Source organism: Alnus glutinosa, chromosome 5, assembly GCF_958979055.1.
Source record: "Alnus glutinosa chromosome 5, dhAlnGlut1.1, whole genome shotgun sequence".
Lineage (NCBI taxonomy): Eukaryota > Viridiplantae > Streptophyta > Magnoliopsida > Fagales > Betulaceae > Alnus > Alnus glutinosa.
Genome location: NC_084890.1, coordinates 23,476,699 through 23,491,022, shown reverse-complemented (window position 1 = coordinate 23,491,022; position 14,324 = coordinate 23,476,699). Strand labels below are relative to the sequence as shown.

The 14,324-nt window shown below is 40.1% G+C and overlaps 2 protein-coding genes across 4 annotated transcripts in view; both read right to left on the bottom strand.

Moving 5' to 3' along the window:
• Positions 1-14,324, bottom strand: part of LOC133868016 (187-kDa microtubule-associated protein AIR9) — a 54,138-nt gene that overhangs the window by 37,058 nt on the left and 2,756 nt on the right. For all 3 annotated transcript variants that reach the window (XM_062304803.1, XM_062304805.1, XM_062304804.1), the window contains 9 exons: positions 13,802-13,867; positions 13,584-13,655; positions 13,413-13,478; positions 13,232-13,294; positions 13,080-13,145; positions 12,137-12,236; positions 11,847-11,948; positions 3,034-3,266; positions 2,823-2,937 (listed from right to left, as the gene is read on the bottom strand). In XM_062304803.1, coding sequence (XP_062160787.1) covers positions 2,823-2,937; positions 3,034-3,266; positions 11,847-11,948; positions 12,137-12,236; positions 13,080-13,145; positions 13,232-13,294; positions 13,413-13,478; positions 13,584-13,655; positions 13,802-13,867 — 883 coding nt within the window. The remainder of the gene's footprint in view (positions 1-2,822; positions 2,938-3,033; positions 3,267-11,846; positions 11,949-12,136; positions 12,237-13,079; positions 13,146-13,231; positions 13,295-13,412; positions 13,479-13,583; positions 13,656-13,801; positions 13,868-14,324) is intronic.
• On the bottom strand, positions 5,477-11,384 carry LOC133868126 (uncharacterized). Its single transcript, XM_062304946.1, has 3 exons — positions 9,250-11,384; positions 6,832-9,176; positions 5,477-6,750 (listed from the first exon to the last, which is right to left on the bottom strand). The coding sequence occupies exons 1-3, from the start codon at positions 11,382-11,384 to the stop codon at positions 5,561-5,563; spliced, it is 5,670 nt and encodes a 1,889-aa protein (XP_062160930.1). The 3' UTR covers positions 5,477-5,560.

The following is a 14,324-nucleotide window of genomic DNA, read 5'->3' as shown; positions in this document are numbered from 1 at the left end:
GGCATCCACTAGCTGTAAGAACAGAATGTAGAATCTGCATACCCCTGATAAATTTATTATGGGGATTGGAGATAATCTTCTCCACAACCATTTTCGACCTATTAGCTAAAACTTTGGCAACAATTTTGTAAACTTCACCCACTAGGCTAATAGGTCGAAAATCCTTAATATCAACAGACCCTAATTTCTTCGGAATGAGAGCAATGAAAGTGCCATTAAGGCTTCTTTCAAACTTGCCTTTGGCATGAAAATTATGGAATACATTCATGGGTTAAATACATTTTTGCCCCATGTGGTTTAAAGACTATTTTTTGCACCATGTGGTTCATTTCGTATCGTAGATGATACCCCGTTTATAGCTAAAGACAGAAATGGTACCTCCATCCAACTTCCGTCTAAAAATTAACAAAAGTCCACATCAACACCTTTAAGAAGCTACCCAATAGTGTCTTTGGGTCTTCCATATGCAGTCTGGTTGGTTGCAACGGTAGAGGTGGCCTTGCGCAACACTAGGATCAAGGATTTCGTCAAATCCTTCTGGGAGGTTCAGCAAGTCTTGATCTTTCGCCGAGGTGAGAACAAGGCCGGCCGTTTCTTGGAACTTGCAGTGTATGCTGGGGGGGTCGGCAAGGGCTTATCTTATTGCTGGAGGGTTGTGACAGGAGAGGTTGGGCTCAGTTTGCAGGGGACTTAGCAAGGTGGTGGCTTTTCTTGAAGCCACGGCTGCTCCCTCTCTTCGTCTTCTTCCTCTTCTGTCTTTCCTAAGTCAAGGGAGAAGTTTGGTTCGAAGTTTCCTTTGTATGCGGCGGCGCTGCGAGCGGAGGCTTCTACAGTTGTGCCTCTTGGTCTGCTGGGTATTGAGCAAGCTTTTGATGGAGATCTGTGGGGTAATTTTTTCAAAGATCAGTTGGTGTCCAATTCTCAAGGGATGGCGGAATGTGCTGTTGGAGTTTCAGGGTTTGGTGAGAAGCTCTCTGATCTAGGTTTGCAACGCTTTTGTTTTGATGCTGAATCTGAAGGAGTTGGATGTAACGTGGTAAAGGAGAAGAATCTTTCTCCTTTTTGAGCAAGAAGGTCAAAGGCTGAAGTGGGTTTAATCCTGGGCCAAAACCCATGTTTCACTCGGGGGGCTTTTACTCCTGCTTAACATAAATTTAGCTTGGTCCGACAATAGTAGTTTTGGGCCTTGGTCTACAATAGGGTTTTTTTTTAGAAGGTTGGATCCTCACTATTATCATACAAATATAGCTTATTTTTTTTATAAATAATTAAACCAATCTCAATGAAAGCATAAGGCACCCCTAAGTATACAAAAAATATACAAAATGAACAACCTAATAGAAAGGGCAAAACAAAAAAGAAAATCACTAAAACTAATCAATAGATGAGACACATACGCCGTCGTCCAAAAATACAAAGTTTCAAAGAACATAGAAATAATATCCTCCATAGTCCTTTCATTGTCCTCAAAATTTCTATCATTCATTTCCTTCCATAAACACCAATAGAGACACGTAGGTTGACCAAAAATGTCTATCAAACTCATAAACATACCAACACTAACGCTCCTCTCACATGTGGGCCCGCCGAGTAACAGTGAACCAAATACAGCTTACATGTGCAGAATAAAGGGCCTAACACATGGAGATTACAAAGACTTGGACCAAGGACATCATAGACAACTTAGCTCTGATTCCATGACATAGACCATCAGCCCCAAAAGCTTAAACTATCAAGAAGTTGGCCAATAATATATATATCAAGCACAAACTAGAGCACCAACAAAGGGATTAAAGTAACTTTCTTGTACATCCTCTAGTTAGATAAGTTGATCATACAAAGCCCACAACCACACAAAGTTGAGTATCATTCTCCACAATACTTTGGATAGACGAAAGGTTATTGAACAAGTGAACTACCAAGAATGAAATACATGAGGTGTCTTGTACTTATGTGGGGACAGAATAGACACGCGAGGGGCTTGAATAATTAATTGCTAAGCTTTTTGTTGTCATTTGCAAATTACTAGTGCATTGTATAGCAATCTGCTATCTTATTCTAGATTTCAACCACATAAGTAATTATATAGATAAATACCCAATAAAGGAAAATATTTTGGTGTTAGCTAGATATTTTATCCAGCCAATACATGTTCATTGATTAAATCTAAGTATCTACTCCCCAAAGGGTTGGCTCAAGTGATGAAGGCCTTGGACTTTGGTGGCATAACCATTAGATCTAGTGTTTAAATCCCCTTGAATGCAAACAACTCCTTGGGGCCACACCCCTCACGAAAGCCTGATTTGACCGATCCATGTGGTGAGGGTGCAAAACACGGGTCTAGGGTTTATTCTTCAAGGGTGGGTACACGAATGTGGCCTTGCCTTGAAGGGTTTCTCCTTCATTAAAAAATAATAATAATAAATAAAAAAAAAAATAAAAAAAAAAAATTATTTCATTTATTACACACTTCATCTTTGAAGCTCTAGTATTGTTCAACAGAGGACTTCCTTGCAACAGAACTTTAAAACCATACTCATGAAGCAGTATCATTGATCAAGAAAATTTCATGAAAGGATTTTTTACTTTAAAGCTCACAATTTCTCTTGCTTTCATCTGTTTAATGGATGAAAAAAGCATGAAAGGTGATATAAATTAAGTACACAAGGGTGATTTTACCAACATCTCATATTTTGAATTATCTCGTGGCAAGAAAGGCATTGATGTAGAGAACTACAAGTTTCACATTACTCTCCAGCTAACATACATTAGAAATATTCAAGTTTGAGTTCAATCTCAAATAAAACAAGGAAAGGGTATACCTGGTGAAACTGGTGAGGATATTGCAAAAATAGAAGGATATTTTGTTTCTCCTAGTAGGGGAGTACATTCCACTTTCAAGATTTTATCAATGTCTTCATGCTTTGGCCAATAAACCTGGCCATCACATCATGCAGCATTACATAACAAAGAAGCATTAAAAAGTGACTCAAAAGCTTCAAATCTACTGATAATGACGTAAAAATCCATTACCACTCCAGTAGCATCAGGAATAGCAGCAAAATTTGAAAGCATTCTCTCTCCCACAAACCATTGATAGTTTAAGACTAATTGTGGGTCACTGCATAATTCACCATCTTGAACAAAAGTGAAGTGACAATGACAAGCATCCTCTTCAGAAGGCTGATCCACATAGGCCTCCTTGAGCAGGTACCCTGAAGGCAAATGATCCTTCCATTTCTCGACAAGAAAGCGAAACGTCGACTCTGTCCATGAACCACAAATATAAACTGACAAGTGTCATGCATGTATATCATAAAAACTATCATGCACGATTATCCCTGCATGCATAATTTCCAGTTGCATTGAGCATTACCAAACTCAAACGACATTCAAGAATCTTAATGTGATATTCATTTAGAAGCTGAAAAAACTACTCCAAAGGAAAAATGCAATCACTAAAACAGAGTAACTTTTAAAACAGATCCACAGGAATAGAAGAACCTATACATCATTTGATGATATTAAGTTATCAATTATCATCTCCAGCCTCTTGTTAGAACAACTCCAGTAAATGTGAACAAAATGTGTAGTAAATTATGAAAATGGAAACTATCACCTATCATAAATGTAAGAACCGAAGTCAGAATGATTAAAGTAGTTGCCTACTAGACTTAAAATTGGATATCCAAAAGACATGTGTACCATTTTTTAGTACTACACAGACACTATAGCCCCAAGAGTGTCGAAGTCCAACACTTAGCGAACATAAATATGGCATGAACACAGAAAAATACATGTCTGATACATGTCATAACATAAATAATTAATTTTAAAATGCAGACACAACTAGGATCCAGTGTTTACATAGAGGGATACAATCATGACAGAAAAGGTCGGTATAGTCACCACATTTGGAAAAGAGCTACTAGTCTCTTTAATTCTCTTTTTCATCTCAATCACGCCTCTCTCACACAAATCAGTTGTGGCCATCTCTCTCTTATAATCAACATGTGGCTCTCTCTCACACACAATTGATCATGACTCAAGGCTTCAACAACTCCTGGGGGATTTGTTGGGGTCACACTTTGCTGGGTTTCTACATCGATCAGGGGTTGTGCCAGCATCAAACACCGAGTTCAACTCCTCATACCACCTTTGACTCCAGTAATGTCTGTCCTCTTCTTCATTCTCCTTTTTCAAATTTTTGCATCCTTTGAGTTGCCCAGTTTGACGGATTGAGTATTAATAAAGTCATATTTAAAAAAAGTTTCCTTCCTTTATATACTTACTCAAAACAAAACAAAACAAAAAAAAAAAAAACTACATTGCATTTAATTCTTCTTTCTTTTATTTTTAATTTTAGTTGAATTGTTGGAAATATAGCAGTATATACCCTTGCAGGTTAATGTCTTTGAAGAGTACAAACTCTTATCCTACCAAAATATATGCAACAGGTAGTCCGATGATCATGCTCCTCTTTGGAAATATGTCACCGAATTGGAAAATCAGGTGCAGAGGGTGGAAACACAAGCTTTAATTGCATTTATTGTCAAAGTTTTTTAAAACATATTCTAAAGTGAAGGCACATTTGTTAATCATGTTCTAAAGTGTCACCAGAGCATACTCTAGAGATGCAAAAAATGAAAGAAGATTTTGTACGAAGAGAGAAGCAAGAAATTGTAATTTACCCATATACATATACAAAAATATAGACGTATCCACGTACATATGCTTATATAGACATATGAAACAAACTCACTAACGTCGAATAATTACCTTGAATAAAAATGAATACATAAAGACTTAGGGTCCGTTTGGGTTTGTGATTTCAAAAAGTGCGATTTTAAAATAGTGATTTTACAATGTGTGATTTGAAAAAGTGATTTTTAAAAACGCAGTTAAGCGTTTGGCAAAATCACAGTTTGGCTTTTAAAATCTCAGGTTAGCCTTCAAAACTCTACGTTTTCAAAAAAGCATCCCCTTGCCTGCAATTTGAAAATGCAATATTTTGCGATTTCAAATTGCAATTTTTTAAAAATGTAATTTCCAAACAATTCATTTTCTGCGAATTAGTTTAAAATCGCACTTTTTGTCTACGAAATTGCAATTCCAAACGCACCCTTAACAAGGTCTAACAATTAACCACGAATTAAGAAAATAAAGAGTTGAAAAAAGATATGTAATAAAAGTTCATATATTTAGTATGTATCTATTTACATTCATCTTACAATTTATGTAAATTTTTGAGTTCATCCAATGGCATGGTCATATCATCCATCATGCAATTCCATAAATTTTAGGTACAATACATAATACAATAGTAAGTAATTTATGCCCCTTATTGTTGAAGAAGAAAGAAGGGAAAGTTGAAGAGAGAAGAGAAATTTTTTAGGAAGAAAACTGTTTAGTCCATGATGTGGTTCCATATGTTGGGTTTAAATAGGAGAGGAATACAAACTATTATGGAAAGGAATTATTTTTTTTTTGATAAGTAAGAATTCATTAAAGAGCGCAGAGGGGCGCAACCCTAGTACACAGGGAGTATACAAAGGAGCCCCTAATTAGAGGACCGAAACGAACAAGAAAGTAAAAAATCAGCGTACGACATACTACCCATGCCATTCGCCGACACCCAAAAAAACAACATATTAAGCATAATTCTACAAAGAGCCCCAGCCTGAACCTCCACATCCTCAAAAAGCCTAGAATTTCTCTCCCGCCACAAGCCCCACAAAACACAAAGAGGAACCTGCTTCCAAACACGGTGAGCAGGACCACGACCCAGCAAAGTACCCCAAGCACTCAATAAGTCCAATACGCTCCTAGGCATAACCCACTCCACCCCAAACAAACCATAAAAAAAACTCCAAACAACTCGAGCCACGTCACAATGGAGAAGAAGGTGATCAACGGATTCCCCATGCTTTTTACACATAACACACCACTCGACCACCACAATTCCACGCCTTCGTAAGTTGTCATGAGTTAAAATCTTCCCTAAAGCTGCTGTCCATACAAAGAACGCAACCCGCTTCGGAGCTTTAACACGCCATATACCCTTCCAAGGAAAAGAAGCCGTCTCGTGACAAACTAAAGCTTTATAGAAGGTCTTCACTTCAAAATTCCTCCTCTTGGAAAGAATCCACACCGCCCTATCAACCTCCCCATGCCGAACCCGAGTAGAGTATAACTGTTCGAAAAAGGACATCACCATCTCCAACTCCCAATCCTGAGCATTGCGCGTAAAGAGAACATTCCAATGAGCCACACCTCGAACCATAGACAAATTATCCACCACCCAAGCATCAGGAGAACGCGCAATGGTAAACAAAGTTGGAAAACAGAGCTTGAGAGGCCTGTCCCCACACCATAGATCATGCCAAAAGCGAATATGGGACCCATCACCCACCTCATAACGCAAAAACTTGGCAACATTATCCCACCCCTTACGAATAAACTTCCAAACACTGACACCATAAGGCCCTGTCACCGGTAAAGAACACCAACCTCCCCTCACACTCCCATACTTCACCTCAATAACCGATCTCCACAAAGCATCGCGCTCCTGAGAAAACCTCCAGATCCATTTCCCCAATAAGGCTTGATTGAAATTAATAACATTACGAACTCCTAGTCCACCAGCCTTAATTGGAAGACAAATACGATGCCAATTGACTAAATGAAATTTAGTCTCATCACCCATACCATTCCAGAGAAAATTCCTTTGAAGCTGCTCCAGCTTTTTAGCTACACTCACAGGAATAGGGAACAAAGATAAATAATAAGAAGGAATGCTAGAAAGAGTACTGTGAATCAAAGTCATCCTACCTCCCTTGGATAAATAAAGTTTCTTCCAACTAGCCAACCTTCGTTCCACCTTCTCAATAACCCCATTCCAAATAGAAATAGATTTGAAAGACGCTCCCAACGGCATACCCAAATAGGTCATCGGCAAAGACCCAATTCTACACCCCAGAATATGTGCCAAAGACTCCACATCTTCCACCTCGCCAACAGGGACCAATTCGGATTTGCCTAAATTGATCCTCAACCCTGACACCGCTTCGAAACATAAGAAGGTACACCTCAAATTTCGAACGTGCTCGGCTTGTGCTCCACAGAAAATTAAGGTATCATCCGCAAACAATAAGTGATTCACCACTAAAGCTTCATTACCCCTAATGCCCACAGAGAAACCTGACAGCAAGCCTTGATGCATAGACGCATAAAACATCCTGCTAAGCGCTTCCATAACCACCACAAACAGCAAAGGAGAAAGAGGATCACCTTGCCTAATCCCCCGCGAACTCTGAAAGAAACCATGAGGGGTACCATTAATCAATATGAAAAATTTTACTGTAGAAATGCAACATTTAATCCAATCCCTCCACCTCTCCCCAAACCCACATCTCTGAAGCATGTAAAGAAGGAAATCCCAATTCACGTGATCATAAGCTTTCTCCAAATCCAGTTTGCATAATAACCCAGCCTCCCCTGACCGTATCTGACTATCCAAACATTCATTGGCAATAAGAACTGAGTCCAAGATTTGCCTTCCACCAATAAAAGCATTCTGAGAACTCGAGATAATTTTTCCCAACACTGATTTAAGCCTGTTAGCAAGGACCTTAGAGATAATTTTATAGACCCCTCCCACCAAACTAATAGGCCTAAAATCCTTAACTTCCATCGCATCAGCCTTCTTAGGAATAAGGGAAACAAAAGTAGCATTCAAGCTCTTCTCGAACTGGCAACTATTATGAAATTCTGAAAAAACCCCCATAATATCTTTTTTGAGAACCCCCCAACATTGCTGAAAGAACGCCATAGAAAAACCATCTGGACCCGGAGCCTTATCCCCATTCATCTCTCGCACCACCTCCCACACCTCCTGCTCCTCAAAGCCTCGTTCTAACCGGAGGCACTCATCCGCATCAATGGAGGAGAAAGAAATCCCATCCACCCTAGGCCGCCACGAACTCTGCTCGGTGTAAAGAGAGTCATAATAATTCACAATATGCTCCTTAATTTCCAACGGATCAGAAGACAGAGCCCCATTTATCCTCAAGACTCCCACATGATTGTGCCTCCGATGGGAATTAGCCACCCTATGAAAAAATTTAGTATTATTATCCCCTTCCTTTAGCCACAGAGCCCGAGATTTTTGCCTCCAATTAATCTCCTCGCACAGGAGTGTTTTTTCCATCTCTCTGATCATGTCTGACTTCTGAACCCTCTCCTCCTCCACTAACCCCCGATCTTCTTCAAAACACTCCAACTCTTTAATACCTTCCAATAGTTCCTTCTTCTTCTTCCTCACATCACCAAAAACCTCCGCATTCCATTTCTTCAAATCTACCTTTAAAGCTTTCAACTTATTAGCCAGCACAAAACTTGGTAGACCTTGAAAATCATAAGACTCCCACCAACGATGCACAAGATCTACAAAACCATCGGATTTGAGCCACATGTTTTCAAATTTGAAATATCCTTTCCCTTCTCTATGCACTCCACAATCCAACATCAAGGGAAAATGGTCCGAAAAAAGCCGAGGCAAACGACTTTGTGACACATCCGGGAAATGTTCTTCCCACTCCGGTGATAACAGAAACCTATCAATTTTAGACCAAACCTGATTATTGGACCAGGTGAACTGCCCTCCTTTGAGAGGAAGATCCACCAAACACTGCCCCTGAATGAACTCCGAGAACTCTTCCATAGCAACAGAAAAACCACCAACTCCAGAACGCTCACTTGGAAACCGCACCACATTGAAATCTCCCCCAAAACACCACGGCCTATCCCACCAACTCATCAAACCAGCCATCTCATCCCACAGCACCCTCCTCTCCCCATCATCATTAGGCCCATACACACCCCCAAACGCCCACAAAAAGTTATCATTAACGTTACGCAACGAAACAGCTAAAGTATACCGCCCCACGCATTCATCCACTTTCTCCACAACCCTCCTATCCCACATAATTAGAATCCCACCTGACGCCCCACAAGCCCTCATATAACACCAATCCACATGTTGACAACCCCATAAACTTCGAACCACCTCTCTAGAAATGACTTCCATTTTTGTCTCCATCAAACACACCAAATCAGCCTTCCAATCTCTGATGAGCCCTTTAATACGCAATCTCTTGTCTAGCTCATTTAATCCCCTAACATTCCAAGATAGAATTTTAAGCATCATTAACACAAAACAAGCCCCTTCCCTTTCCTCTCCTACTATACGATTGAACCCCTTTCTTGTCATAGTTTATGGAACAATCCAGCCGCTTAATTTCCCTTTGACCTTTCACTCCTGATACTGAGGAAACCCTTGCCAACGATTGGTCCCGCTTGGCTTCGATTAGTTCGAACAAAGCCAACAGTTTGTCTTCAAATTGATCACATGACACTCCTATTAGTTTGTAGTAACCCTTCACCTTCTCCATCACCCATCTAGGAGACACAATCGAACTGGAATCCTCGTCCATCTCCACTGCCAAAGGCAAAACCGATATCGGGCCCAAATCCTCCACCTCATCGCCTACACCACCCTCCACAAAAGCAGAACAGAGCGCAGATTGAGCAACGACAAGCTCAATTGAACCCTCCTGCTCACAAGGAATACCCCCAGAAAAAGCTCCCTCAGCCTCCAAAACCGGGACCATATCCAGCCCCTTCCAAACCCTCAAAGCAGCAGACTTATGAGGAAATGGGTCAGAAACCAGCGCAGATTTAGAGGGAGAAAGCACCGCAGCAACCAAGGTGTCCGAATGGTCTAAACCAGCCCCGACAGCCTGCTCACCGTCTACATGCATTGAAGATTCAAACACAGCAAGGTTGGTCTCCATACTGGGCACTGACTGCGCAAACCCAGTATTCAGTTCTGGTTGAGATGCCAAGCTAGCCATATCACTGGAAGAAGCCGAGCCAACGAAAGGCCCTGGACTCACCGAAGAAAAGGCCATCGACCCATGCGAACCCACTCCAACCTCCTGAGCCGTTGTCCCGAAATCAGGCAGAGGATTTCGCCCAGGTTTGGGGGACTGAAATTCCGAAACAGAAGGAACAGACGAGAATGACGACGGACACACGCCACCGGAAAGCTCAGAAACGGCTGGAACTGTCTCTGACCCACCATAACCCGACGCCGATGAAGGACCCACGTCAGGACGCACTGCAGGACACACCCCACCGGAAAGCTCAGAAACGGCCGGAACTGTCTCTGACCCACCATCACCCGACGCCGACGAAGGACCCACGTCAGGACGCACTGCAGGACACACCCCACCGGAAAGCTCAGAAACGGCCGGAACTGTCTCTGACCCACCATCACCCGACGCCGACGAAGGACCCACGTCAGGACGCACTGCAACTAACGGGTCATCTCTGGGCTTCTGAGCTACCGGAGCCCAACGCAGCCTCCTCTTCTTATTCTTGTTGCTGTTCTTCCGCCCAAACCGCTTGGACTTACAGCCAGGCCCAAACGAATAAAGCCCCTCACAAACTCTGTTAAGAGCCTTGTCCACGTCCTCCTTCAACTTTTCCAGCTGGCATTTCCACAACAGGAGAGAGGGAAACGTGTGTTCCACCCCTGACAGCTGACGGTCTGCACAAGAGACACCGAAATATCTATCATCCATGCCTCGAGAATCAGAATTTTCATGCAGTCGACTGACATTCGACCCTTCCTTCACGTAATCAGCGCCACAACGGTCACACCGGTCCTTGCCCAATGGTTTCTCTGATTGAAACAGCTTCTTCTCCTTCACCAAAGGATCACGGCGCTTCACCTCTACCGGAGCCACAGGAAGAGGCATCTTCTTCTCCACCTCCAGACCATTAGCACCCCTACGCAGAACATCGGCGAAGGAGGACCCTCCATGATAGACGGGAGAGACGGCTTGGACAGCAGGGGCAGAAACTTTAAAATTTTCAATACCATCTAAGCTTAACTTCTCTGTGGTTGAAGCCAGAGGAGACAAACCCTGCCCATCCGGGATTTTGAGGAAAGCACTAACCTTACCCAACTCAAGAACAATTTTTCTCCACCCCCGTCCCTCAAAACCTTCAGGGAAGTAAATAACCCCTCTCCGGCCACCCACAGCATACACTGCCACTTCAAGAAATCTTCCAGCTACATTGCCCCCTCGTCTAACAATAAGCACCTTAGACCCCTCCCTGAAGGACCTAAGGAAATCCTTTTCCCCCGGACACCACAACATACTCTCCACCGTTGAAACTAGCCAACCAACCATGTGAGCACCAAGCAAAATCATCCCTGAGAAATTCCCCCTCCTTTCTTCCAATCTCACCACAAAGGCTCCTTCTACCACCGTAAACATAAAGGACTTAGCCTCCACGCAACACCGCCTCTCCATCTACTTTAAAAGGTTCATGTAAATTAAGGAATTATTAGGAGATTACAATCAAAATAATAGAAATAAATAACAGAATAAAAACAAGGAGAATAAAATCATAACATATCGGTAGTTTCCATCTTCAACACTTATTTCCTTCAAGTTTATCCAATAGCATGGTCATATCATACATCATGCATTTCCGTAATTTGAAGTACAATACATATTAAACATAATAACTAATATCCAGTCTAAGCTATTTACATCCCCAAATGTTGCACATGGCATGTACTTAGAATAGTAACTGGTTCATGTCATACCAACTAAACCAAATAGCAACTTGACCGTCCAAGAAATTATGTACAACAGCAACTTATTACTCCCACAGAATAGACAAAGTGAAAACACATATATGATGCCAAAAATAATTGATAAAAGTTCAAAAGCAGCTACTAGGAAGAAGTGGATTTCCTGATTATTCACCTGCTGCATGCTCTGGACGGCAAAACTCCCAACCATCTGTAATGCACAGAGCCGTTTGTGCAGGATAACGCTTTGCTAAAGCTACCTCCTCCCGGGAAAGATCTAATTTCTCATATTTAATACGAAAGGAAAATTAAATAGAAAATAAACTATATGAACAATCTAAAGGGGTAAGATAACACCCAATAAAATAAGCAACGGCTCATAAGAAAAAAAAAAAAAAAAAAAAAAAAAAAAAAAAAAAAAAGTGAGATAATACCTTAAAGATGCCAAAAGTAAAACAGAAATACCTCTATCGTTAAACTTTTTGAAAGTAGGACCAAGCAGCAAAATGGAAGCTGCTTCTAAATGTGGCATCTTAAGAATAGGGTTCTCCTCCACTCTTAAATGCTGCAGCACGACATAAAAATCATAAAAGCATATATTATTTTTTGCTTGTATATGAAGTAGTAGAATAATTTCGTATCTTATTCGCAAATCATGAATTCCTTGACTTTTTAATTCTCTTGTACCACTAAAAGGTACACATTAAGAGGAAATATTTTACAAGTAGCAACTAATTTTCTGCATAAATTAATCCAAAAATTCAAAACTCAAAGACAGCAAAATGAATCCGATAGTTATTGGCTATGTTTCAGTTGCAAGTCAGACCAATGCACCAGATTTTTAGAAGTGTACGGATAAAATAACTTCTAGCTCCTCCCTACACATAGTAATTACTGAAACAAGGGATCCGAATTCAAAAGAATCGACCGCTTTATTGATAAAATATACATGGTGAAAAGTTGGACAATCAAGTTTTTTTTTTTTTTATAAGTAAAAGTTGGACAATCAAGATTCTCAGACCATCTAACTTTCATCCACAAACCCTTATTCCAAACTCGTTAATAATAATGTAAATCCCTTTGCTGTATCTTCTAAATTGCATGGTTAAACAATTCAGATTTACTGAAGATATCATTCTGCATGTTTTGCCAATAGACAACCTAATGAAAGTGATATTAACCCCCACAGTTACTAGAGTAAGTTCTTGCCACATCAAATCCTCCATGTGACGAAAAACAGTGCTATGGATCCACATAAGACTGCTTGAGTAACCATTTAGCAAGCAGTGGGTCTTACAAACAAATTTTATTTTATTTTATTTTTTTGGATAAGTAATAAATCAATCTCATTGAAAGCGTAAGATGCCCCTAAGTACAGGAAGTATACAAACAAATTTACAATACTAACCTCAAGAACTGGTAAATGCGGGAAGCCCTTTAGAGTTGTAATTTTGTTTTTGCTCGCAGCTAATACCTACATGAAATTTAAAATGAAAAAATAAAAAAATGAATTCACACATTTGTGATGAAGAAGAAATAAGCAGCATAAAATCAACAAACCTGCAGTCGAGGTTGACTTGCCATCGAAAGAGACTTCAACTTATTTTGTGCAACAGAAAGAAACTGCAAGTGAAAGGGTGGGGGGGAGGGGAGGAAGACATACATAAATTGATTCTAACCAACAAAAATACGAATCTTCAATGATGGTCAGCAAAGCTTAAATCAATTTTCAAAACTCTACCTCTAAATTTGGAAGCTGTGGAACGCTTGCAAGTGATGTGATTTGATTTCCAGCAAGATATAGTTGCTAAAAGAGTAATAAGCAATAAACATTCAGGACCCTATTGCATTGATAACTCCAAGATGCACCGAGTCACTGCAATTCAGAGATGAATATGCAAGAGACACATACCTGTAGAGCTTTGCAATTCTCAAGAGGCTCAAATCCAGGCCCTTTAAAGTCATTGAAGCTCAAATCAAGAACCTGGGAAGAAACAATACTACCAATAAATTGCAAGGTATTCTTTTGCAAATCTACATGCAAAATTGAATGTCTAATTGTTTCAGTTTCTGGAAGAATGGCCATTAAAAAGAATAAACTTGTTATGTAAATATCATGAAATAACAAACCTTCACCCGGGTCAGTATCTCAACTCCTTCCAATGTAGACAAGAGATTGTCTCTGAGATAAACAAACTGGCAAAGAAGATTATTAGCACCCTTTGTGGTCAACTCATGCTTTTAAAGATTACAACCTCATGCTACAGAATTGTGATGCAAATATGCAATCAGATTAGTTTGAGACCACTCCATGTTTTGAAGTAGTCCAGGTTTTCTTTGCAAACCACAGAAAAGAAAATAAGGGGTACTCTTAATGAAAATTAAGAAAGGGTAATAATTAGTTTGCCTGTATTCTTTTCAATAAATTATTACTTACCAAAAATAATTACCATATCCCTCAATTTCAGAAATTACCAAAAGAGCCATCTTCTGATTTATTTTGTCGATTAGTCAAGAAATTACTTCCAAAAAATTAAGATTCTATACATTTTTTCTGATAAATTTGTGAAATACTTTCATCCATTTACAGGCATTAATACTATATCCCTCTTTGTATCTTAAATCAATCTTTCCAGTGAACAAAGAATTTAAT

What these genes read in the sequence shown, in the direction of transcription:
- LOC133868126 (XM_062304946.1), bottom strand. Translation starts at nt 11,384, where the DNA reads ATGGAGAGGCGGTGTTGCGTGGAGGCTAAGTCCTTTATGTTTACGGTG. An exon ending in GACAAGAAAGGGGTTCAATC is followed by an intron (nt 9,177 to 9,249) that starts GTATAGTAGGAG and finishes TTGGAATGTTAG; the next exon opens with GGGATTAAATGAGCTAGACA. An exon ending in ACTTTATTTATCCAAGGGAG is followed by an intron (nt 6,751 to 6,831) that starts GTAGGATGACTT and finishes CTGTGAGTGTAG; the next exon opens with CTAAAAAGCTGGAGCAGCTT.